Here is a 26,689-nt window from a genome sequence, read left to right as displayed (position 1 = left end):
CATATTTTTGCTGAAAGGATTTAGTAGAGAACATCGACGATAAAGTTCGCAACTTTTGGTCGCTGATAAAAAAAAGCCTTACCTGTACCGGAAGTAGCGTGACGTCGCAGGCTGAAAGGCTCCTCACATTTCCCCATTGTTTACACCAGCAGCGAGAGCGATTCGGACAGAGAAAGCGACGATTACCCCATTAATTTGAGCGAGGATGAAAGATTCGTGGATGAGGAACGTGACAGTGAAGGACTAGAGTGCAGTGCAGGACATATCTTTTTTCGCTCTGACCGTAACTTAGGTACAAGGGTTTATTGGATTCCACACTTTCTCCTTTTTCTATTGTGGATCACGGATTTGTATTTTAAACCACCTCGGATACTATATCCTCTTGAAAATGAGAGTCGAGAACGCAAAATGGACATTCACAGTGACTTTTATCTCCACGACAATACATCGGCGAAGCTCTTTAGCTACGGAGCTAACGTGATAGCATCGGGCTTAAATGCAGATAGAAACAAAAGAAATAAACCCCTGACTGGAAGGATAGACAGAAAATCAACAATACTATTAAACCATGGACATGTAACTACCGGTACATGGTTAATGCTTTCCAGGCTGGCGAAGCTTAACAATGCTGTTTCTAACGACGCCATTGAAGCTAACTTTGCAACGGGACCTCACAGAGCTATGCTAAAAACATTAGCTATCCACCTACGCCAGCCCTCATCTGCTCATCAACACCCGTGCTCACCTGCGTTCCAGCGATCAACGGAGCGACGAAGGACTTCACCCGATCATGGATGCGGTTGGCGGCCCGGAGACGGAGGAAGTCAAGGTGAGGTCGGCGGTTAGCGCGTCTGCTATCCATCTCAAAGTCCTCCTGGTTGTGTTGCTGTAGTCCGCCGCTAATACACCGATCCCACCTACAACTTTCTTCTTTGCAGTCTTCATTGTTCATTAAACAAATTGAAAAAGATTCACCAACACAGATGTCCAGAATACTGTGGAATTTTGAGATGAAAACAGAGCTTTTTGTATTGGATTTAATGTGTCCGCATACTTCCGTTTCAACGATTGACGTCACGTGCATACGTCATCATACATAGACGTTTTCAACCGGAAGTTTCGCGGGAAATTTAAAATTGCACTTTATAAGTTAACCCGGCCGTATTGGCATGTGTTGCAATGTTAAGATTTCATCATTGAAATATAAACTATCAGACTGTGTGGTCGGTAGTAGTGGGTTTCAGTAGGCCTTTAAACAAGTATATTTTTTAATTGTGTATGGTACTATTAGACATTTTTTATAATTTCCACATAGTTCAGTGGGCAAGTTCTGTGTTTTGTATCACATATTTCAACATTCTGTTTTGGGTTTTATTATTAGACGTACCACTAGATGGAGCCCGAGTGGTACGTGTACCACAGTTTGAAAACACTGCTTCAAATCCTTTGGCCTCTGAGTGGGGTGGCACCTAGGGTGGCCTACCAGATTCTAAGGTGCTACCCCCTCGACACGCCATTGGATAAAACAGAGCTTGTGTATTCCCACCTGTCGCATAATAAATGTCTGATCGTGATATCAGTCACTGTACTTTAATAGATCTTCTTTATACTTTGTGAGCAGCATATGCCAATAATGTTTCTTAAACTGGCTCATATTAGTACTTTTTTTTAAGATCTTTACTTAATTTGTTGCATATTTTAATTCCACAAACAAAAATATTCTAAATGCTTTCGTGCTGTGTATGCATATCTGTTCATGCCAAATATTGTATTTTCCTCTCCTGCCTAAGATAACTGTTGCATGTTTCTGGGCAGCCTGTTGTTGTTTGCTTTGTGAATCATATTAGCAGGTTGAAAGTGTAAAGGATCTGTGAATTTCATTGTTTTAGATTTGATAAACAGATAATGTGTTCGTTCCCTGTAACCAGCGTTACGGATTATAATTTTCTGGAGTATCATTAGTGATTACGTTTGTAATTATTTCCCCATATTTTAACATCTTAGCACAGTTAGTCAAGTAGGACAAGAGAACAGTACGTAGTAGGGAGTGGCTTTTGATTCAGAATTGATTTAGGTTATTCAATATTTAAATATTTATTGCCACTTTATGTTATATGTACTTCATATGTGGTTTCCAGCTCACTTTGATATCTGTTATAACACCTAGAAATGTGTTTTCTTTTACCATGTCAGTGTCTACACCAGTGGTTCTGAAACTTTTACAAGTACCACTTCAAAAAACACTTGGCCCTCCAAGTGCCACCATAATGGCATAAAATACTGTAGCGGAGTAGGCCTAAGTATTCGTTAAAAACAAGGCAGATGTTTTTTTAACCAGTATATTGAATATTTTTGGCCACTGTAACATCACACACAATTTGAAGAGTAACACTGTCTTTGAATATTTAAATGACTCTATGGTGTACCACTAGATAGAGCTTGCGTACCACTAGTGGTCTGCATACCACAGTTTTGAGAATCACTGGTCTGCACCATGAATTTGTGTTTGGGTTTGAGTATCTAGTTTTGTTTTTCCAAATAACATTGTATCTTCAATTCAAGGATGCACTGTTTTTATCAAATCATTTTTGTGGTTTCCCTATTTTCTTCAGTTTTCTTTACTTCCTGTGTATTTTCCCCTGAGAAGAATGAAGTAGTGTCATATGCAAATAATATTAGCTTTAGGTATTTTGATTGTACGGATGTTGTTGACATGAAAATTGTTTGTAAATTGTTATATTTGTAGAGGAGCACCAGCATTTCCCAAAGGCATTTTATATGGCAATGAAAATTTTGATGTGCAATTCTAAAGCAAACACTATGACTTTTTACATCCATGAACTCTATATATTTTTGGTTTTATCACCCAGTCAATTACTGGTAAAACAACAACAACCAAGAAGAATGTGTTAATCAAAGCCACACTTCAAGTTAGTCTTTCACAATTATACTGTTTTTGTGAGAGGTGACATTAAATGTCTCCCAGGTGACAAATAGCTCCTTTTATGTTCCCTGTCTACATTGGCTTGCCACACAAAAAGCTCCCTTGTTGCCTAATCCTCCCACTCTTGGTTTGGCTTTAGCCTCCCCCTGCTCTGAATATGCTTTAATAAGATATTAGTACAGATATTAGGATGACTTTGCCTCAGCGCCGCTCAGAATTTCCCAAGGCCCTCCCCCTACACTTCAGCTGACGGTTTGGGCCAAACATACTGAAACTGTTAGCCGCACTGGCTCTTAAGGCAACCACAGGGGTGAATTATGATCTGCTCCAAAGAGCAGTGTGGGTCTTTGAAGTGCTGTTGCCAGGATATAGCAGGTATGCTGCATCAGCACTCTGAACAGCGGCTGCTTCTTTAGTACCGAACGTCAGCTGGTTGGGAAACAACACCGCTTGTCCTGATACAACCACAGTAAACTTTAGGATTATTTCCTGCAAGTGGATCATCTGGCAGATATGTGCCGACCTGTGTTCAGTGCACTTGTGAACTGATCTACAGTACAGCGCACATCTGAAAACATTCATCGGAACACTACTCAGTGTTTGTGATTTTATCTTGAAAATATTTGTATTTTTCCCATGTAACAATTGTGGTTTGTTGTATTAAATCACCAGCAGCTCATGGTGTAATGTTAACACATTTATGCGTCTACAGTTGTGTTAGCACCCTCGCCACAGAAACAGACATCTAAACTATTGTTATAATAAAAAGAAGTTCAACATTTTCACCAAAAGTTCCACACAATTGGCTTGATGTCTATCCGCCTTTGAATTTAAAAGATGTTTTTATTCACAACTGATTAGAGCCAGATGTTTTAATAGGAGGGAGGGTGGTTTTATGCTATCCAGTGCGCTGTGTTACTACATGCGTGTAGGGCCATACTTGTTGGTAGTAATAGTTTATCTTTTAAATGAGAAAAATATGCAGTTTCTCAAGCAATCAGCCCCTTTTAGGGGGCTATAACTTTAAGATTTTGTCTGTCTATTTTCCCACATTTACACTGAGTTAGATTAATGTTGCATATGTGCTCAACTTACACTGCTGCATTGTTTGACCAGAAGTCATATCAGCGTACTAAAGCATAGAGAGCACAGCGGGGAGTCAGGCAGGAAGTCTCAGATATTCCAAGAGCTGTTCCTTTCACTCATTTTTTTTCGTTTTCCCCTGCATCTCAATAGTAAAGCTAAAATTAACAGTCGACGTGACAAATTGTCAGACCATATGCTTATACAATACAGTATTGGCACTGCAGCTCCCTGTGGTCCAATGTAAAAAAAAAAAAGCCTCCAAGTTAAAGAAATGTCTGGCGTAAACAAAGAAGGGGTTGTTGTTTTGTCTGCTGGCCTGTGACCTTGTAAGGTTCACAAACAAGCATTTGTTCCAAATTGAAAAAAATGTATTGACCTGTGGTCACACCACTTGTTGTAAAATATGCAATACATTTCACTTAAGCAATATAAGATAACTATCACACGTTGTTATTCAGAATTAGATAGCTAGATAGATATTCATTGACATAGTCAAAATGTTTCTATATATTGTAGCTGTTGTGATTTTTAAGTTTGTAGACCAATGGAAAAATTATATGTGGGGAATTCCCAAGAACCATTTTGTCAATAAGACCCTTTGGGATCTAATTTCCTCAACTGTGCTGGTTACGCTCTCTATTTTAGTCCAATCTCTCATCACTGGTTCTAATAGCGCTCTTTAGGGCATTATTTTTAGCTGCAAGAAGCCAAAAATAATGCAGCACACCAGACACAAATACTGTACATTAGATGTGACCTATCAGGGGAACGCAGAACATTTAGGGGATTTTAAGGACTGCTGCTTGTGGTTCCATACTGTAGTGGTCATAGTGTCTGCTGTACACCCACGAGGTCCTGGGTTCAATCCCCAGTAAAACCAGTGATAATGGCTAACTGTCATGTCTGTTGATCATGTTTTTGTTTGGCCATGTGCTGTTTGTTTTGTGGACTCTTTTTTAGTTCCTGGTGTCACTTCCTTGTTTGGTTTGGTTTCCATGGTCACCCATTAGTTTTCACCTGTCATGTCACGCACCTGTTTCACGTTTTGAGTCACGCACCTGTTGTTAATCATGTCTGTTATTTAAGTCTTTCTTTCTGTTCACGCGTTCTGCGTTCATTGTCTTATGTCACACCTGTTCATGGCTCTTGCTGACTAAGTAAGTCATAGTTCATGTCATTGCTTCTGCTAATAGCAGCTTCTTTTGTGTTTTAGGCACGCTTGCCTTTTTTTGTTTATTGTTTGCATTTGTGAAAGTTTGAGTGATTTATGTTTAAATAAATCCAAGCTCACCTTCACGCTGTCGTCCGGAGCCATCTTTGCATGGGAAAACAACCTCGCAGCCAGCTGCGACCCCCCCTCTTGACAGTATGAACGCAGCATACGTTCTTCCGCAGACGAGCCACGAAGAGGTGATGGAGACGCGCTGGCGAAGATGGAGTGCCAGCCAGAAAGGCTTCTTTTCGCCAGCATGGCGCGTCGTTCCCCCAGGATCCTCCGCCGGACAACAAAATTCCCCAACCAGCCCAGTCTTCCTCGCCGCCGCAGGAGACCCGTGCTGATGACGTCATCCCGCCCACTGGTCATGACGTCAGAGACCAAGAATTTTTTTTTGATTCTATTTACACCCTCTGTCAGCCGCCCACTAAGGACTTTGTTTTAAAAAAAAATCCTTTTGAGAAGATTTTTTCTAAATTTAGATTTTTTCATACCCAGTCTAAAGTGGAGGTGGTGAATATACATTTTGGACAGTTTGGAGGGGAAGATTCTGCCTCCACCCACCCCAAAAGACGGTTCCAGACCGCAGGGAGCGCGTCTGGGATCCGCTCCTTGAGGGGGGTGCTAGGGCTGGGGACTGTTCAGGTGGGGTCGCTTTTCGTCACGCCAAGCCACAGCCTCCAGCACGACCACCACCACCACCAGTATTTCGTCACGCCAAGCCACAGCCACCAGCACGGCCCCCACCACCAGTTTTTCGACCTGCCAAGCCACAGCCTCCAGCTAGGCCACCTCCACCTGCACCACGCCAAGCGCCACCAGTCGCAGCTCCACGCCAAGCGCCACCAGTCGCAGCTCCACGCCAAGTGCCGCCAGTCGCAGCTCCACACCGCCAAGCGCCACCAGTACCTGCTCCACGCCAGGGACCTGTCGCAGCTCCACGCCAAGCTCCGGTTCCTGCACCACGACGCCAAGCTCCGGTTCCTGCACCACGACGCCAAGCTCTGGTTCCTGCACCACGACGCCAAGCTCCGATTCCTGCACCACGACGGCAAGCTCCGGTTCCTGCACCACGACGCCAAGCTCCGGTTCCTGCACCACGACGCCAAGCTCCGGTTCCTGCACCACGACACCAAGCTCCGGTTCCTGCACCACGACCCATGCCAAGACAAAGACCCCCCACGCCAAGCTTCGCCGCCTGACGCACCACGCCAAGCTTCGCCGCCTGCCACGACAACGCGCCCACCTCCTCGTCGGCCAAGGATGTGGCCATTCCATGGGCGTCCGCCACGCCAGGTGCGCCGACCTCCTCGTCTGCCACGAATGTGGCCATTCCCAGGTCGCCCACCTCGTCAGGTTCAGCGGCGGTCTACCCGCCGCCGCCACCTGACTCTGCCCCGGTGGATTCGGGGACACCTGGTCTGGCGACCCACCGCCATGTCCCCCTCCCGCCCTCCCATGACTCTTGATCCTGCCTTGTTTTTTTTGTTTTTGGACATCTGGGATTTGTCCTTAAGGGAGGGGCTCTGTCATGTCTGTTGATCATGTTTTTGTTTGGCCATGTGCTGTTTGTTTTGTGGACTCTTTTTTAGTTCCTGGTGTCACTTCCTTGTTTGGTTTGGTTTCCATGGTCACCCATTAGTTTTCACCTGTCATGTCACGCACCTGTTTCACGTTTTGAGTCACGCACCTGTTGTTAATCATGTCTGTTATTTAAGTCTTTCTTTCTGTTCACTCGTTCTGCGTTCATTGTCTTATGTCACACCTGTTCATGGCTCTTGCTGACTAAGTAAGTCATAGTTCATGTCATTGCTTCTGCTAATAGCAGCTTCTTTTGTGTTTTAGGCACGCTTGCCTTTTTTTGTTTATTGTTTGCATTTGTGAAAGTTTGAGTGATTTATGTTTAAATAAATCCAAGCTCACCTTCACGCTGTCGTCCGGAGCCGTCTTTGCATGGGAAGAACAACCCCGCAGCCAGCTGCGACCCCCCCTCTTGACACTAACATGTGGTGAACAAGATATTTTCTTGAATTTAGCAGATAGGTCATTTTACCTAGTGAAACAGAATCAATGGACTGCTTCTTCTTTGGGGTAGATCATAATGTAGTGGTCATCACATCTGATTTATATGCCAAGCGTCCTTGATCTAGTTCCTCCAGGATTTCTCTTCGGTCTCAGTACAACCATCAATTTATATTGGCTGCTTCTTTTTATAAATCAGCAGATTAAACTTCGTATTTCCTCCTCCCCAAGAAAGTGGAATATTTCAGTGTCTCTCTTTATAATACATTTCATTTAGTTCTATTTATATATTACGTATTTACTGTACATATATGTTCATCTTCATGCTATTTTTACTCATATTTTACTATTAATCATAGTTCTTGGTATTTGTACACCTTTTATTATCTTTACTTTCCAGCGTTCCTGTGAGGGAGCCCTCAGCATCAGGGACGTTATCTGCCATGGCTAGGGGGGTGCTTTTGTCAGCATCCTGGTGGCCGTGGTCTGGTGAGCTTGTGGTGCAGACGGCTCTTGTGATAGTGTTTCTTCACCTAGCTCCTCTGTACTCAGCCATGCAGTCATCTGTGCGTGCATGTGTGCGTGCATGTGTGCGTGCGTGTGTTGGTTTGTCCGTGTGTGTATGTTACTGATGTTGGAGGAGGTTGGTCATCAGGGCATTGTTTTTGCGTCTGGAAAGCACATTGTATTGCATTTGTTTTATAAGTGATATGCACTTTATAAATAACGTTTGATTGATTGTGAAACTTTTGATGTATTTCAAGGAGTCCAGTGTTGTGGTTTCATAGTGTAGTGGTCATCACGTCTGCTGTACACGCAGAAGGTCCTGGGTTCAAGACCCAGTGGAACTGAAAGTAATAGCTGACATCACATGTGGTGATCTAGTTTCTTTCTGAAATCAGCAGATCTGGCATTTTACCTAGTGGAACAGAATTGTCCAAATTTTCTTGGTAAAATGAAAAATCAATATGGACTGCTTTTTTGTGGTAGTTCATAGTGTAGTGGTAATCACGTCTGAATTACAAGCTGAAGGTCCTTGATCCAGTCTCTCCAAGATTTGTTAAGATTTCTTTGTGATTGTTTGAGTGCTGCTCAAGGACAAATCGGTTCGCGCAAATGACAATGATTGGCCAACATGCGCTGGAAAGTTGCAACAATTGGACAAAGTTGCAAGGTAGCGCAACATTTGCTGCTATTGGCGCAATCGCAACATTGCAAATTCCTGCAGGAACTGCTGATTCAATCCCCAGCGCAGCCATGATGATATTATGGTTAGGCTGCTTTCTTGACATCAGCAGAAATGTATTTTCATTATCTGTTCTCCCAGAAAGTGGAATTTTCCAGTTGCTCCTGATGTTGCACCATCCTTATATATGTCCCTTCTTTGTTATCGTCACCCACATTATATTGGCAAAGCTATTGGGACTGGTGGACATTTCACCTAGCCATACATTTTGTTTTAACTAGTGAAACAGAATTGCTTAGGGATAAATTCAATTGAAGAACATGATGATTAATCGTGCATTGACGCATTAGAAAAAGCGCTATAGAAATCGAATCCATTTGTATTATTATTGGGCAAAGTTGTGCATCCGTGCATCATTTGCAGTGATGAATTTGCGTGAATTCATGACTGAAAATTACTGAAGGATCTGTTTATTCAATCGTTAGTACAACCATGAATTCATAATGGTCAAGCGTATGTCTAACATTTGCATATGGATCTTCTTTTTTTTCATTCCCTGAGAAAGTGGAATACTTCAGTATCTCTTGATGTTGCAACATCAATGTGAATTTATTTTCTTTCCTAGTTACTGCGAGGCAGTGGCCACATTATGAAGGCAAAAGTAGGACCTTGGTCTTGTTTCTATAGTGTAGTGGTCATCACATCTGTTTTACATGCAGAAAGTCATGGGTTCAATCTCCAGGGGAACCAATAATTGCTAACATGTGGTGATCAAGTTTGTTTCTTGAAATCAGCAGATAGTCTTTTACCTTGTGGAACAGAATTGCACAAAATGTCTTGGTCAGATGAAGAACAAGCATGGACCGCTTCTGTGTAGTGGTTCAGTAGTGTAGTAGTCATCGCGTCTGCTTTACACACAGAAAGCTCTGGTTTGGTCTCTAGTAGAACATGATCTTATAATGGTTACGCTGCTTTCTTGAAATCAGCAGATTGGCATTATGAGTGCCTCTTAACCCAGAAAGTGGAATACTGTTGCTCCTGATTTTGCACCTTCTTTGTAACTGTCCAGAAGCAAGAGTACTTGTCAAAGAAATCAAGGATTTGGACAAATATTGAAGCTTACAGAGCTACGACAACTATAATAGAGCCGGAGGGACAACAATTATCATCTACAAAGTTCCAAGTGATTACTGAACAAAAATATCTGTATTCAGGAGCACATTCATCCACACCTATGGACATTCATACAGCAGCACAAAAGATTGCTGAATAGGAAAATTTGTAACTGAAAACCTTCTGCAATATAGATCATAATAATAGTCTGGAATTAGAGAAGGATATAGATCTAGATACACATTTTTTCTCCCACATCAGTAATAACTGTTTTTATCGTACAGATGAACAATATAATAACAACATTATGACCGACAACAAACTGTCGGTTATTATCTCAGAAATATTAATAGATGCTAAAAAATGTATATATTTTAATCTGGAATGAAATAAACTGAATTACATCAACAACACCAACAAGAACAGAGGAGGAGTTGCTATGTACGTGATTAAGAACATGTCATTTAGAGTGTTTAACCATTAAAATATGTCATGAAAAAAAGCCAAAATGTACTGATCAGCTGTAAATATAGAACAACTAAGTCGAACATTGAAACGTTGGAGAACTAGATTAATGCAACTTTTATTGAAACTAGTCAAAAAGTATTTGTCTTATGTGGTGACTTCAACATTGACCTCTTGAACCCTAACAAACAAAAGTCCACTAATTACTTCATAGATACAATATATAGTATGAGTTAATATATTTCAAAATCGCAAGGCCAAGCAGAATAACAGCACACAGTGCCACACTTATTGATAATATTTTTTACCAATTATTTTGATAATACTGCAAGTGGTCTGCTAATATCTGACATCAGTGATCTTAAGCCAATTTTCACAATCTATTATGGAAACTACAAGAAGAGGAACATCAGTCAGTCAGCTTCAGTTTTTTTCGATCATGCATACAATAAAATGACAATGTAATACATCACATATTTCCAGTTGTTTCATTAAAGCATGTCCGAAAAGTAGTAGGACCCAATTGATAGTAAACAGTGTGCAGCTGCAGTGTTTTGGGATCTCAAAACACGTAAGCAATACTAGGTGAACACATGTCTACAGCGCTAAATATATCTTGTTGCGTACCCCAGGGATCAATACTGGAACCACAATTGTTCAATCTGTTTACAAACGACATTTGTAAAGCTAGTACCGTATTTTTCGGACTATAAGTCGCGCCGGAGTATAAGTCGCACCGGCCGAAAATGCATAATAAAGAAGGAAAAAAACATATATAAGTCGCACTGGAGTATAAGTCGCATTTTTGGGGGAAATTTATTTGATAAAACCCAACACCAAGAATAGACATTTGAAAGGCAATTTAAAATAAATAAAGAATAGTGAACATTAGGCTGAATAAGTGTACGTTATATGACGCATAAATAACCAACTGAGAACGTGCCTGGTATGTTAACGTAACATATTATGGTAAGAGTCATTCAAATAACTATAACATTTAGAACATGCTATACGTTTACCAAACAATCTGTCACTCCTAATCGCTAAATCCGATGAAATCTTATATGTCTAGTCTCTTACGTGACTGAGCTAAATAATATTATTTGATATTTTACGGTAATGTGTTAATAATTTCACACATAAGTCGCTCCTGAGTATAAGTCGCACCCCCGGCCAAACTATGAAAAGAACTGCGACTTATAGTCCGAAAAATACGGTTCTATTTGCAGACAACACGACTGCGTTTTGGACAGGAGAGAACACACAGAAGTTAATACCAATAATAACAGAATAAATGAACCAATTAAAGAGATGGTTTGACCAACGACTATCTTTGAATCTCAGTAAAACTATAACATTTTTTATTCAGTAACAGTATAAGAGAAAGTCAAACACAAATACAATTAAACAGAGTAGACATTAAAAGGATAACATTTTTGGGTGTAATCATAGACGAAAAAATGAACTGGAAATCTAATGTAAACAATATACAACGTAAAGTAGCAAGAAACACATCAATAATGAATAATGCAAAATATTTTCTGGACCAAAAATCACTCCATATAATGCTTGCTAGCAAGTATTATCATATATGAGTTATTGTGTAGGAATATTGTCATGTCTGTTTATCATGTTTTGTTTTGGCCATGTGTTTGTTTTTTGGACTATTTTTAGTTCCTGGTTGCACTTCCTTGTTTGTTTGTTTCCATAGCAACTCATTAGTTTTCACCTGTCTTGTCACGCACCTGTTTCACGTTTTGAGTCACGCACCTGTTTTCACTGATCATGTCACTATTTAAATCTGTCTGTTTCTGTTGTTCGTCCTGGCGACCTCGCACTTTTTCATCCCTCTACTTCATGTCATGTTCACAGTTCTTTGCCAAGTAAGTTTTTGTTTATTAAAGCCACAGTTTGTGTTTTTGTTTTATTGTTCATAATTTCTGCCTTTGTGCAAGTTTTATTTTCATAGCCAAGTTTTTGTATTTCCGCCATTGTGCGCGCCTTTTGTTTATTCTTTTTTTGAGTTAATATTAAATCATGTTTCTTAATTCACTCTTGCCCGTGCCAATTTTCCGTTGCCTTCCGGAGAAACAAAACCCAAGAACCAAGTTCTGACAGTAGGTCGCCAGCATAAGAGTTTCTCCGCAAGAAAGTTGGACAGTTTTGACGAGGCAGCGTGGGAGGTCCTCCGCGCGATGGAGGAAGAGACGCTGCGTTATTCCTTCGGGAAGCGCAGAGACCTGATGTGGGGGCCAGATGGAAATCTGGTGCCATTGAGCTCCATTTGGTCCGAGGACGGCGCTGCGTCACCGCAGTCCCGAAAGCGCCGCTCCAGACCAAGGACATCAGGGAAGGCGAGCGGACAGCACGCGGCGCTGCCGCAGGCTCCTCCCACTCCGGGCGGAAGCAGGTTGCTGCCAGCTCCGCAGCTCCAAAATGACGTTTCAGAGCAGGATTTTTATTTCAACTCTTTTACTTTTGATCACCCGCCTTCAACAAAAGACTCAAAGAACAAGATAAAACACTACCAAAACATGATCTTGAACATCAGGTCTAATCAGTCACAGCCATTTGAATTTCATGTCTCGCCCCCCAGGACTCAAGCCACGCCCAAGTCACAAAAATGTTTTTTACCCACAAAAGCCCAGGTGGGGGGGAAAGAAAGACTTTTTGGACAATTTAGAGGGGAGGATTTTGCCCCCCTCCTCACCTCCCTCCACCCACCCCAAATAACGGTTCCAGACAGCGGGGAGCGCGTCTGGTATCCGCTCCTTGAGGGGGCGGCTAGGGCTGGGAATTGTTCAGGTGGGGTGGCTCAGCATCGCCACGCCAAGCCGCAACTTCTGGTTCGGCCACCACCACCAGTCTTTCGTCACGCCAAGCCACAGCCTCCAGCACGACCACCACCACCAGTCTTTTGTCACGCCAAGCCACAGCCTCCAGCATGTGGCCCTTCCCGGGTCGCCCACCTCGCCTGTGGCGGCAGCGTTCCACTCGCCGCCGCCACATGACTATGCCTCGGTGGATTCGGGGCCACTTGACCAGGCGACCCACCGCCATGTCCCCCTCCCGCCCTCCCATGACTCTTGATCCTGTTTTTTGTTTTTGGACATCTGGGATCTGTCCGTAAGAGGGGGTTCTGTCATGTCTGTTTATCATGTTTTGTTTTGGCCATGTGTTTGTTTTTTGGACTATTTTTAGTTCCTGGTTGCACTTCCTTGTTTGTATGTTTCCATAGCAACTCATTAGTTTTCACCTGTCTTGTCACGCACCTGTTTCACGTTTTGAGTCACGCACCTGTTTTCACTGATCATGTCACTATTTAAATCTGTCTGTTTCTGTTGTTCGTCCTGGCGACCTCACACTTTTTCATCCCTCTACTTCATGTCATGTTCACAGTTCTTTGCCAAGTAAGTTTTTGTTTATTAATGCCATAGTTTGTGTTTTTGTTTTATTGTTCCTAGTTTCTGCCTTTGTGCAAGTTTTATTTTCATAGCCAAGTTTTTGTATTTCCGCCATTGTGCGCGCCTTTTGTTTATTCTTTTTTTGAGTTAATATTAAATCATGTTTCTTAATTCACGTCTTGCCCGTGCCAATTTTCCGTTGCCTTCCGGAGAAACAAAACCCAAGAACCAAGTCCAGACAAATATGGGGAAATAATTACAAACGTACACTTCATTCACGAACGGTGTTACAAAATAGATCAGTTAGATTAATACATAATGGTGGATATTGAGAAAACTCAAAACTTTTATTTAATGAATGAAAAATATTGAAATTTAATGACTTGGTGCATTTGCAAACAGCTACAATTATGTACAAAGTAAACTATAACCTGCTACCCAAGAATGTACAACAAGTCTTTTCAACAAAAGAAGTGTCGTGGTCATCACCTGTCTTTTACATGTATAAGGTCTTGGGTTCATTCCCCAGTGGAACCAGAAATAGTCACATGCAATGATCAAGTTTGTTTGGTGAAATCAGCAGTTAATTCATTTTACCAAGTGGAACAGAATTGTCCAAAATGTCCTGGTCAGACAAAGAATAAATAGTACTGCTTATTTGTGGTAGTTCTGTTTGTAGTAACGCTTCACCCAGAAAGTATATAATTTATTTTGTTGTTGCTGTGAGCAAGTACGCACACAATGCAGGCGCAAGTAGTGGGACAACTGGACATTATACTGTCACGATGCAATCTTCCGCTCAGCTCAGTTTTTTATTATTCTGGATGTGCAAACCAGGTTTCATTGAAGCACAGACTTAAATTGACAATTAAACTCCTCAATCAGCAATCTCAGTAATCTGAAAGTAAACACAAATATGGAACAACCACAGATAAATAAATACTGTATGCCGAAACATATACTGTAAAATTTTGACATTTTAAATGTATTTCAATGTGTTGTGGTTTCATAGTGTAGTCGTCGTCACATCTGCTTTACCCATAGAAGATCCTGGGTTCAATCCTCAGTGTAACCAATTTATAACAGCTGCCCATAATTTACAGGGATATTTTAAATATATGTGAATTGGGTTGATTACAATGTCACACATTCATGGAGGGTCTGTTGATTCATTCAAATGAACAATTAACATGTACAACTTCTCTGTGGTGGTTCTGTAGTGTAGGTTCTGTAGTGTAGTGACCACCCAGTTGCCTTTACATTCTGAAAGTCTTTGGGTTCAAACCTGAGTGGAACCAAAACAATGTAATAATTAAGCCACTTTCTTGAAATCAGCAGATTGGTATTTTGATAGAAAGTGGAATACTCATGTCCATCCTGATACTGTGATGATGTTGCCAAATGATGGTATTCTCATTGCCTCTTTCCCAAGACAGTGGAATAAAGTCTTCCCTCAAAATTCCTGTGAAATGGGAACGCTACGGTGCAGATGGTAGGGCAGCCTTGCCAGCAATTTAAGGTGTTCCTGGTTTGATTCCAGCGTTCGCCATCCTAGTCATGGTTGTTGAGTACTTGGGCAAGACACTTCACCCTTGCTCCTGATGGGTCGTGGTTAGCGCCTTGCGTGGCAGCTTCCGCCATCAGTGTGTGAATGTGTGTGAATGGGTGAATGTAATGTATAATGTAAAGCGCTTTGGGTATTGTTCCAGGTATAGTAAAGCGTTTTATAAATACAGACTATTTACCATTTTATGATTTATATGAGTATTATATACATGTCTTTATAAACCCTCCACAAACTCTACACAGCTTTCATATACACCTTTAAACACTTCCTATTGTCTTAAAACACCCCATGCATTCTAAGACTATGTTTACAGTGCAGGCCAAAGTGGCCCAAATCAGATTTTTTTTTAATCAGTTTTTTTTCCTAGCTGACTGTTTACACTGCAAGTAAAATGTGATTTTTATCAGACTCCAGTGTAAACGTGCACAGACCCCAATGTGGCCCCTATGTGGCCTCAACGTCAGTTGCATGCGCACATCGATAAAGTAAAAAAAAGGAAGTTGACCGGGAGGAAGTTGCTACTGCTACAAAACAAAATAAAAGTCGCAACATCTTAAAAATTGTTATTTTTTACATGAAAAAAAATACAGTGATATAATGTATGAATGGATACAGTATATACAGTATATATTTGGGAGGGTTCTAATCTTTTAATGGCTTTTAAGTAGAGAAGACAAGGACATCAGCGTGGATCTACGTGAGCTTTATTTTTCACCTCACCGGTAAGCAAATGCACCACCGCGTCAATTCTGGTCCTTCAACAATCCCTATTCCCTCGAAATCAAATTATATATTCATATATTACATATAGCCTATTATTTGCGCACTATTGACAAGTGATGCACAGCAAATTTGGTCGTCTTAAGTAGACTTTGCTCACCGAAACCGGATGTTGTGATGAAATATCCACTTCCGCTGGCGACTGCGTCTTTCCCGCACACACGAGTGACGTAGCTCGCCCAAAGCTGACGAAAAAGTCACATACGGGTCGCATTCGGGTTGCATTGCTTTTTGACTAAAGTCACATTTGAAAATATTAGATTCCTATATGATTTTAGGACTACCTTCTGGTGTGGCCTGAATCTGATGCGAAAAGATCAGATTTGAAACACTTTGGAGCGTTCAGACTGGCAAAAAAATCTGATTATCATCTGTGTCACTTGAGGGCAAAAAAATCTGATTTGGTGTGCAGTGTAAACGGGGTCTAAACAGGCATATTTTAACATGAAACGTCAATGGGTTCTTAAATCTCAATGTAGTCAATGATATTCTAAAATTGACGATGCACTTACGCAAAGTGGTGTGGGGACTCTGTACTCCAGTAGCTCCTGATATTGCACCAAGTTATGGTTGGGGTTTTATGCATAATGGTAAAACTGCTTCCTTGAAATCAGCAGATTGGTATTTTGATGCTTTTTCTTTCTGATAATGGAATATTCCAGCATCTCGTGATGTTGCACCTTCATTGGGAATTGATCCTCTTTGTTACTGTGAGGGAGTTACCACATTATGTAGAAAAAGTTCTGGAACAAACAAATACAAAAATATAATCAAACTATCAGAAAGTAAAATAATGTATTTGTTATAAGAAATAGAGAACCCATCAAACACATACTGTATGCGGCAACACTTTCTGTCAGCCCAAAAGTTTTTATGTACTTCAAGAATTTATGTTTTTGCTTCATAGTGAGGTGGTCATCACATCTGCTTTACACGCAGAAGGTTCTGGCTTCAATCCTCAATGAAACCAGTGGTTGTCAAGATGCTTTCTTGAAATCAGCAGATATGTCTCAATCTCTCCGAACAGAATTGTCGGAAACGTCTTGATAAAATGAAGTATCAATATAGACTCCTTGTGTGTGGTAGTTCCATAGCGTAGTGGTCATAATTTTGGCTTTACTTGCCGGGGCGGCGTAGCAGAGGTGATCTAGAGCTGCGGTGTCCATAAACATGAGGGTTCCTGGTACGAATCCAGCTTCTGCCATCCTAGTCACTGCTGCTGTGTTCTCGAGCAAGAAACTTGACCTACCTTGCTCCCAGTGCCTCCCACCATGGTATATGAATATGATGAATGTTTGGTGTTAGTTGGAGAGGCTGTTGGCGCAAATTGGCAGCCACGTATACATCAATCTACCCCAGGGTATGTGTGGGTACAAATCTAGCTTACCACCATTAGTGTGTAAATGAATATTTGGTCGGTCTCACTGTAAAGCGCTTTGAATGTCTAGAAAAGCACAATATATAAACATAAAATGTTATCTGTTATTATTATTATTATCAATATAGTAAATGTTCATTTTGACAGCTGTTTTTAATTACATTTTAGTCAAAGTATTTTGATAAAAATGAGTTTTAGTATATTTTAGTCTTCTTTAGTCTTTTTTTAGTCAACTGAATTACAGTAAATTTACTCGACTGAGATATGAAGTATAAAGGATAACACATCTTTAAAGTTGTCTTGAAACCACATTTATATTCAGCATCTCAAAAACTAAATTCACAGCAAGACCTGCACCTCATGAATATATCAATAAGTACATTTCACACTAACCTCACAACTTGCTATTATTGTAGCTCAAATTAAGCAATTTTTTTTCAGAATCAGAAGAGTTTTTATTGCCATTGTTTGAGAACGGGTTCACAAACTAGGAATTTTACTTGGCGCAATCGTGCAACTTAAAACACATAACACAGAATAGGTAATAACATGAGCTGTAACTGACCTATCAGATCTTCAAATGTTGAATAATGTATGACTAAAGTGGTCATAAAAAGAAACAAAGTTTTATTCTATATTTTTTATAACTACACTGAGTGTGCACAATTGGCATCTGAGCAACTGCCCGTTTAAATAAAGCAACCAGTTTTATAAATCTAGAACGTATATATCTCTCATGTACCTGTCTTTGTTTCTTTTGTGTGTTAGCTTGAAGAATGACAAATCTGTTCTTTTGGGTTGTCAAGTTGTGCAATTAATAGCTGAAAAGTGTGCCGAGGACATCAATTAAAGTGCACTGTACAGGTGTCTTAGCTTATTAAATTGGCGGACAAGCTCGTCCATGGTGTACTACAAAAGTAGTGGTAGAGTAAGCGGTCTTGATCCTGCTCTACCGTGGTGTAGATCAGTGTTTTTCAACCTTTACTGAGCCAAGGCACATTTTTTTCATTTAAAAAATTCTGAGGCACACCACCAGCAGAAAACATAAAAAAATTAAACTCAGTAGCCGATATTGACAATAAAAAGTCATTCTCGCAATTGTTGGATATTAATTCAAACCATAACCATGGGGATGGCGTGGCGCAGTTGGGAGTGTGGCCGTGCCAGCAACCTGAGGGTTCCTGGTTCAATCCCCACCTTCTACCAACCTTGTCACATCCGTTGTGTCCTTGAGCGAGACACTTCACCCTTGCTCCTGATGGGTTGTGGTTAGGGCCTTGCATGGCAACTCCCGCCATCAGTGTGTGAATGGGTGAATGTGGAAATAGTGTCAAAGCGCTTTGAGTACTTTGAAGGTAGAAAAAGCGCTATACAAGTATAACCCATTTACCATAATGTACCATTTACCAACCATGCATCACTATAGCTCTTGTCTCAAAGTAGGTGTACTGTCACGACCTGTCACATCACGTCGTAACTTCTTTTGGATTTTTTGGTGTTTTCTTGTGTGTAGTGTTTTAGTTCTTGTCTTGCGCTCCTATTTTGGTGGCTTTTCCTGTTTTGTTGGTATTTTCCTGTAGCAGTTTCATGTCTTCCTTGAACACTATTCCCCCGCAACTGCTTTGCAATCAAGACTATTTAAGTTGTGCGGATGCTATCCTTCTTTGTGGGGACATTGTTGATTGTCATGTACGAAAGCACTTTGTGGACGCCGTCTGCTCCACACGCTGTAAGGCTTTGCTTTTGTCCAGCTTTCTGTTTTTGTTTAACACCAAGGGCACATTTGCAGATTATATTTACTGGTTTGCAAAAAATATTTTTAACCCAATTAGGTGAAATTACATAATCTCCTACGGCACACCAGACTGTATCTCACGGCACTAGTGTGCCTCGGCACAGTGGTTGAAAAACACTGGTGTAGATGTCCGGATGGTTAGCCTGCAGATGGTGCTTCAAGTTGGTTGTATTTTTACTGGAAAAAATCTAGCCACAGGGTTTAAAACATATCTTGTTATCTGCCGTGGCAAAGATGAAGTGCGACCATATGTCTTCTCTTTCCTCCGGGTGTAAAATACATTGTATTGAGTTGTGTAACTATACAATGGGGATGTAACGATATGAGAATTTCATATCACGGCTATTTTTACCAAAATGATCACGGTTATCATTATTATCGCTGTATTGTTGAATGTGTTTAAAAAACATATATACACACACTTAAATCTTTTGACCAAGGTATTTTTTTATACATATCAATTGACCAAGTTATATTTTAAATATAACTGAAATAAATAGACTCGTTGTTGGAACACCCACGTCTTTTGTTTCTTATGCTTCACTGATAGTGTTTTAGTCTCAGTATTTTATCTCTTTGAATAGATAAACTTGTTTGTTTTAAATAGTGGTTTGTACTGTAGCACTTTAGATTGATTTAAATATAATCTATTAGAATTATGTATTCCTTCTGGCGGGCATTGTGTCCTACTCTGTTCAGTGGTCTGTGAAGGCACCGTAAAAACACCTTGTCTTTTTTCCTCTGAGAAAAAATCGATCATCATTGATTAATTCAGTGCTGAGAGAGCACAGCGTGTAGGTTCAATGTACACGCTTGAATAGCTTGGTTGCTCAGACAACAATTTGTTTAGATAAGTTTGGAATAGGCAGCATGGTGGAGCAGTGCTTATGCTGGTGCCTCACAATAAGAAGGTCCTGGGTTCGATTCTTGGGCTGGGGGGCTTTCTGTGTGGAGTTTCCATGTTCTCCCCGTGACTGCCTGGGTTCCCTCTAGGTACTCCGACTTCCTCCCACCCCCCAAGACATGCACCTGGGGATAGGTTGATTGGCAACACTAAATTGTCCCTAGTGTGTGAATGTGAGTGTGAATGTTGTCTGCCTATCTGTGTTGCCCCTGCGATGAGGTAGCGACTTGTCCAGGGTGTACCCTGCCTTCCGCTCGCATATACAGGTGGGACAGGCTCCTATATCTGTATATCGTATATCATCCTATATTAGTCAAGGGCAATACGGTTGTTGACGACAACATAGGTTGTGGATTCAATCCCCAGCAGAAACATGTCTGTAAAGGTTAGGCTGCTGTCTTGAAATCAGCAGATTGCTTCTTCTCCCAGAAATTGCAATACTACAGTTGCACCAATTACTCTTCTTTGTTACTATACCCATGTTATGCAGGAAAAGGTATCGGGACAAGTGGACATTATGCTGTACTTGGGGAAATCTGAAAGTGAACACATATTGAGCCTACCACACATAAATACATAGTATATGCTGAAACCTGTAACTTTTTCACATATTTCAGGAATTTGAGTGCTGTGGTCCCATAGGGTAGTGGTCATCATGTCTGCGTTACTTGCAGTAGGTCCTGAGTTCAATCCCCAGTGGAACCGATGATAATCTCTAAAATGCATGTAGTAATCAAGTAGCCTTCTTGAAATCCGCAGACTGTTTTACGTAGTGGAAGAGAACTGTTGAAAATGTGTTGGTAAGATGACGAAGCAACATGAGTCCATTTTCAACCTAAAGTTTAGGACCTTTAGGTGTGCTTTGTCTTTCCACTGCATTGCACAGTTCAGAGTACATTATACACAACCGGCTGATGCTGTATAGAGGAGTGGTTTAGTATATTTCTACACTGACACCTTGTAAATAAACAGAATATTAGGTCACAGATAATTTTCTAAAAAGTAGGTAAATGAAATACAAAGAAATAATATACAAAACGATATGATTTAAAAAATGAAGTTTACTGAATTGTTAATAAAGAGTCAGGCTTTAGTCCACAATGTCCAACAGTCTGAAAGTCATCCTCTTAGTAAATTATTAATTTATGAGGGTCAGGGGATTCCTGTTGGTTCATTTCAGCTGTAAATAACAATATTAAAAGAATACATGTCGCTGTTTATCTTACGCCGAAAACACGTACACATCGACTTTAGTGTTAGCTTTTTAGCATTAGCATTCTGTTCACTCGAGTTGAGGCTAATAACTACACAAATGGAATGTCACTGACTATTTGTACAGCATGTAATAAAGTAAATAGTTAATATTTTATGTTATTTACCTTTGTTCCTCTCGTGTACTGCCTCCTTTATTTCACATTTGTCCAACGGAAGTCTCAGAGTAGTAAGCAGCTGAGGTCAGTCAGTACGTGTCCATGCACTAAATTAGTTCGATTTCTCAAATAGTTCAGCTGTAAATATACCTCCTACAACCCATAGAAACACCTTAATCCGATCTCGTTTGGTTTTTGAAAAGTTGGACTAGCACACCTGAATTATGCGGTTGGAAACCAGATCTCTGTGCTGCCGGAGAGGACCCTTCGTATCGAGCATGCGCCAGTCTCAACGCACGGGATAAAACCCGGAAGCAGACCCCATTCAATAAAAACAGCAACAATTGCAATGAGGAGGAGTAAAAAAGCAGTTCATCAATGGTAGAAAAAAAGAAACAGAGATTTATTTAAGAAGAGAGCTGAGGAAATGTTGAATGCCGGCTTAACTTGGACTCCCGAACAAAATCCCAGTGAGATGAAAGATAATGAAGCAGGTATGTTAAAGGCGAATGATAAAGCGTACACAAACCTCTTCATGTGCATTTGTGCAACCCAACTGATTAACTTTCCGCACAATGGGCAAGATAGTCCAGAACAATAGCAACCTTCCTCTGGAAATCAGTCGAATGGTCTTTTCCTTGGAATTTAAAACTCCTTCCATCAATCCACAGAGCCTTTAGAATTAACTTTGAGACATTTGAAAGTTTTTTTTCCATTATTTTCATCCGAAAATTCTTTCCAAAAAACTCTTCCACCGCATTCCTTTGCATCCGACTCGATACATTCTTGGTAGTAGCGTTATGTACGTAGCGCAATCCAAGATCATTTTTTGAAGCTGTCTGTTATTTAACATCAGCATAGTCATTAGAGACGTAATATTTGTTGTAATCTTTAAAACAAGTTGTAAGTATCCGCAAATCCTAGTGTGACGTCACAGGTCAACCGGAAAAGTAATTCAGTTATCCGGATTGCACAAATGCACATGAACTAAGCGCCCCACAGTGTATGGGAGGCACATGGCGTATGACCAATAGTCGCATGTGAGTGTGTGCATGAACACTTGTACTTCACACGTTCAGTAAGTGTGAACATGCAACAAAAAAAACCTATTTGCGAAATCAGACTATTTTAGTGCATTTAAACATAATGATTGCTTTGAGTCCATCTTAACACTTTGTAAATCTCTGTAAGAACAGTGCAAGATAGTTCCACTGATCAGCGTTCTTCAGCATAAAGATGCCCCACAATAGTTCCTGCAAGTCGAAAGTTCCTTTAGTTCTTCTTTCTCTCCGTTGTCAAGTTTGCTGTAATAAAAATACACAAGAAATAAATAAGTCGTCGAGCATTTTGTAAATGGCGGTCCTGTGTTTGAAAAATATGTTTAAGGAACACCCCCAACTGTGTTCACCCAATCAGTGTTCGACAGCACAGCTCACCCCCGATAAGGTTACCGGATCTAGTAGTTTTTGGTGGAAACACAGGGAGAACTTTATTTACCAAGGTAAATGGGAAAGTTCCTGTGGTGGAAAAGGGCTTATTAACTGCTTATCTGTAGTAGTTTGATGTTGCACCATTATTGTGAATTATGTGTTACCGTGAGGGAGTAGGCAAAAGTTTTGGCCAAAATGTTTTAAGTATTCGGATACGTGGACATTGTAATTAGAAGATCCGAAAGTGAATTTAAATATGGATCTCATCACACACACTGTATGCTGCAACATATATGTTGCAGCTATGACTTTTTATGTATTTCAAGGACCCTCATCATGTTGTCTACAGTGTAGTGGTCGTCATATCTGTTTTACATGCAGAACGTCCTGGGTCCAATCCCAAGAGGAAGCAATGATAATGGGTAACATGTGGTAATCAGCAGATGCATAATTTTACTGAGCGGAACGGATATGTCCAAAATGTCTTGGTAAAAGGAAGAATCAACACGGACTGCTTTGCTCAGGTAGTTTTATAGTGCATTGGTCATCACGTATGCTTTACTGAAGGTCATTGTTGCAGTCCTGTTTGAACACTGCTCAGGGACAAATTTGATTGATGAAAATGACAAAGATTGGCCAAAGTGTGCAGTTGCAACAGTAGGACAAATTCATTTCCACAAATTGGCGCAATTACAACATTGCACATTTTTTTGTTGATTCAATCTCCTCTGCAACCATGATCCTTTGATCCTATGAGTGCGGATACAGGTAGGATTTATATTTCATGTTTCTGTGTTTTTGGTAATGTTTCCTGTCCAGTGCTCTTATTTTTTATTCTACTTCCTATCTGCCCTCATTCTCAGCCACTTTACCTCCGGCTTGAGGGCTAAATTTCAACACCTGCTCTTGATTAGTGATTAGGCGGCTCCCCTGTCCCTATGTAATGGAGGCCAGCCAGTGTGGCTGGGCCATGTGTATGTTAGTAGACCTCACTCCCTGACAACCTCAAGAGCAGTGCTGGCTATCAGGTTGATAGCCCAGGATTTTAGCTCAGTAGCTAGCACACTCGTCTCTCATGTCAGCGAACAACAGCAGAACAGAAAATGTAGGGACTGAACCAAGCGGTGTCAGGCTTGCCCCTGACAGTTTGGTTGTGTTTTAGTTTTTCCTCTGTGTTGGTTGTATTTCCTGTCAGCGCTCTTGTTTTGGTTCTGTTTCCTGTTTGTCTCCCTGAGTGCTGTTTCCCCCTCAGCTATGGCTGATTGGCACCTGGGCACACCTGGTGTCAATCAGCCAGCTGCTATTTAAACCTGCCTTCCCCTCCAGTCAGGGCTGGATGATTGTCATTCCTACTTGCCGATGTCAGTGTAGCTGTAAGCGGTAGCGGTAAGCTATATATTGTAGATGTTTGTAGCTTGCTGTCTTTTTGTTCCTCGTCTTCCAGTTCCTGTTTTCCTGGCATCCTGTTCCCTGTTCCTAGTTCCTGGTTTGTGTTTTTTCTTTATATTTTTGGACATTAAATCATGTTTTCTCGCACAATGCCTGCCGCCATCTCTGCATCTTGGGGTTTGTCACCAACACATCGTGACAAGCGGCTTAGATTAGTGCCATGACTGTTTTAGGGGGGTTAGTGTAACGGAGGCCAGCCAGTGTGGCCCTGTGTACATTAGTAAACCTAACTCCCTGACAACAGGCACTAAACAAGGTGGGTTATACCTAGTCACTAATCAGGAGGGTTCCTCTAGCAGTGTTGCCTTCCTTGTGACGCTAGTTTGTAGTGGTTTGTTCATGGCGCCCTTTCTTGTGTTGTCTTGCCTTGCCTTGTTTTTGCTCATCCACGATCTACTGCCGTAGCCACGCTGGTTCTCCCTCATTGGCGTCCCTAATAAAAGGGCCTTTTACTTGCACGTTGCCTGCCTTCTTTGCCTTTTGGAGTCATGCCAACAACCAGCATGTGACACCGTAACAAATTATCATCCCAATCATTATTTCCTTGATTTATGTAAATATACACTTCACTAAAATAAAAAATAAAAAGAAATCAGGAGATTGGTGTTCAGATATATTCTTCCTTAAGAAAGTTAAATACTTCATTATCTCCTGATGATGTACCATTATTGTAGTTTTCATTCTGTTAGTACTTACTGGCCCTTACAATGCCTCCTGAGAAAAAAATATTGCCAGTGGATACATATAATTGAGGACCTCTAATCTCTAAGAACATTTGTGAAGTCAGAGGTCACATACATGTGTTTAATGTGTTTGAGATCAGAGTCAGTCAAGTTCTTCCTCACTAAACTTATCCAAGGATGCTTTTATGCACCTTGTTTTTTGCACTGGGACACAGTGTAGAAGTACCGTACTCCATCCCTTCAACCGTTCAAATAAAACCCTTGGCTACAGTAACAGTACCGTATATTATGGTCAATCAATCCCGTCCACTGTGTTAAATGCCATATTCTTTTTTTGACATCATGCATTCACATAGCACGACCTACGAGGTTCCTCAGATGAGATGAAACTGAAACACAGACATTTCCTTAAATTAGTTCCATTTCTCCTGGAATCTTTCGGTCATGAGGGAGCAATGGATTCAATTTAAGTATGTTGAGGATAAGGCCGGTCTCCTCTTTTCTCTAACAGTGGTCAAAAAAAAAAGAAAAGAAAAGAACGGCTTAGTTCTAATAACAGATAATCCAGTTACAAACTTGTGTCGCTCGTCAAATGCTTTTCTTTCCAGTTTGTGGCTTTGTGATGTGAATGGAACGTGAAGTTCTGGGAGTACTGAAGCAAATGACTTTGGTATTTTCTATGGCTGCCACAAGCTTTGCCATCAACTTTCACTCTGATTTGCACACTTAAGCCCAATCTCTCTGACAGTCTGGGCCTGATATGAGCTATTTTTTTAATGTTCACTGTATCAGTGTATAGAGATATGTAATAGCATTTACCCATGTGGGGAAACCAGGAGAAAATGATGTGGGACATGTATGGCGTCACATTAGTACCAAAAATCCAAGCGCGTAAAAACTGTTATCGCGCGCTGATTCTCCACTTCGTGCGCGCACGCGACACCCTTTTGCGCGCGCGTGGTGCCTTTGTGCGCGCGCGCGGTGCCTTTCTGCGCGCGCGCTGTCTCGGTCTGTGCGCTGTCATGTTTCATTTTGGTAGTTTGGGGGCGGGCATGCTTAGACCGCCCCTTCTTTCTGATTGGCTTTGAGCAATCAGAAGTATAGCAGGGCGGGTCATTGGAAGAAGTGGATAAAAAAATGTTGGCTGAAAAAGAGGTAAGTTATTGAACTGGTTTGGAGTGATTGTAAGGGTACTATTACTAAAAATAACATAACATTTTTATTTATAAAGCACTTTTCATACATTTAAAATGCAGCTCAAAGTGCTTTACATAGTTAAAAACAAAATGAGAAATAACACCCACACCCCATGAAGACAGTCAAACATGTACATAAAAATAAACAAACAACAACAACAATAATAATAACAACACAATGACAATAGCCAATCACAGGAACCCTCTGGACGTGGAGATCCAGAGGGCTCTTTGAGGAAACACTAGATGATCAAATAAATGGATTAAAAATAATTAAAATACACATCAGGTAAAAGTCCAAAAATAATATGCAATAAGATAAGATATAATCAAACATAAAAATAAACTACAATATGAAAAACTATAAAACAAAATAAAATACAATAAAAACTGAAATATAAATATAATAAGACCATATAAAAATAGGCTAAGATATGATAAAACATAAAAATAAGCTAAGATATGATAAAACATAAAAATAACTAATACTAATAGAATAATCTTGCACATTGGGCCTAATATTTGTGTAGTAAAGTGAATTCGAGCAATGTAATCTGAAAGATGTTTAAAATATCAACAATTAATGTTAATATTTTTGAAACAATATACTTCTCATAACATGCGTATCTGTGTGCATGAGAGTGTAAAGAAAAGCATTGCTATAGTTTCACTTCATCTGCCTTTTTTTACAACCTACTTGA

The 26,689-nt window shown here is 40.6% G+C and overlaps 1 protein-coding gene and 1 non-coding gene across 10 annotated transcripts in view; both read left to right on the top strand.

Annotated features, from left to right (window-relative positions):
* Window positions 1–26,689, top strand: part of ttll5 (tubulin tyrosine ligase-like family, member 5) — a 142,915-nt gene that overhangs the window by 75,890 nt on the left and 40,336 nt on the right. The window contains exon 28 of one of the 9 annotated variants that reach the window (XM_062042044.1): window positions 5,426–5,798. The exons of the other annotated variants lie outside the window; for them this stretch is intronic. Coding sequence (XP_061898028.1) covers window positions 5,426–5,444 — 19 coding nt within the window. The 3' untranslated portion in view covers window positions 5,445–5,798. Of the gene's footprint in view, window positions 1–5,425; window positions 5,799–26,689 lie in introns of those variants that run through there. 9 annotated transcript variants of the gene reach the window in all.
* Window positions 8,047–8,119, top strand: trnav-uac (transfer RNA valine (anticodon UAC)). The gene has a single exon. It is a non-coding gene; the product is annotated as a tRNA-Val (tRNA).

This window comes from Entelurus aequoreus, linkage group LG03 (assembly GCF_033978785.1).
Source record: "Entelurus aequoreus isolate RoL-2023_Sb linkage group LG03, RoL_Eaeq_v1.1, whole genome shotgun sequence".
NCBI classification, from domain to species: Eukaryota; Metazoa; Chordata; class Actinopteri; order Syngnathiformes; family Syngnathidae; genus Entelurus; species Entelurus aequoreus.
Note: the sequence above shows the minus strand (reverse complement) of the source record. Positions and strands in the feature narration are given on the sequence as shown.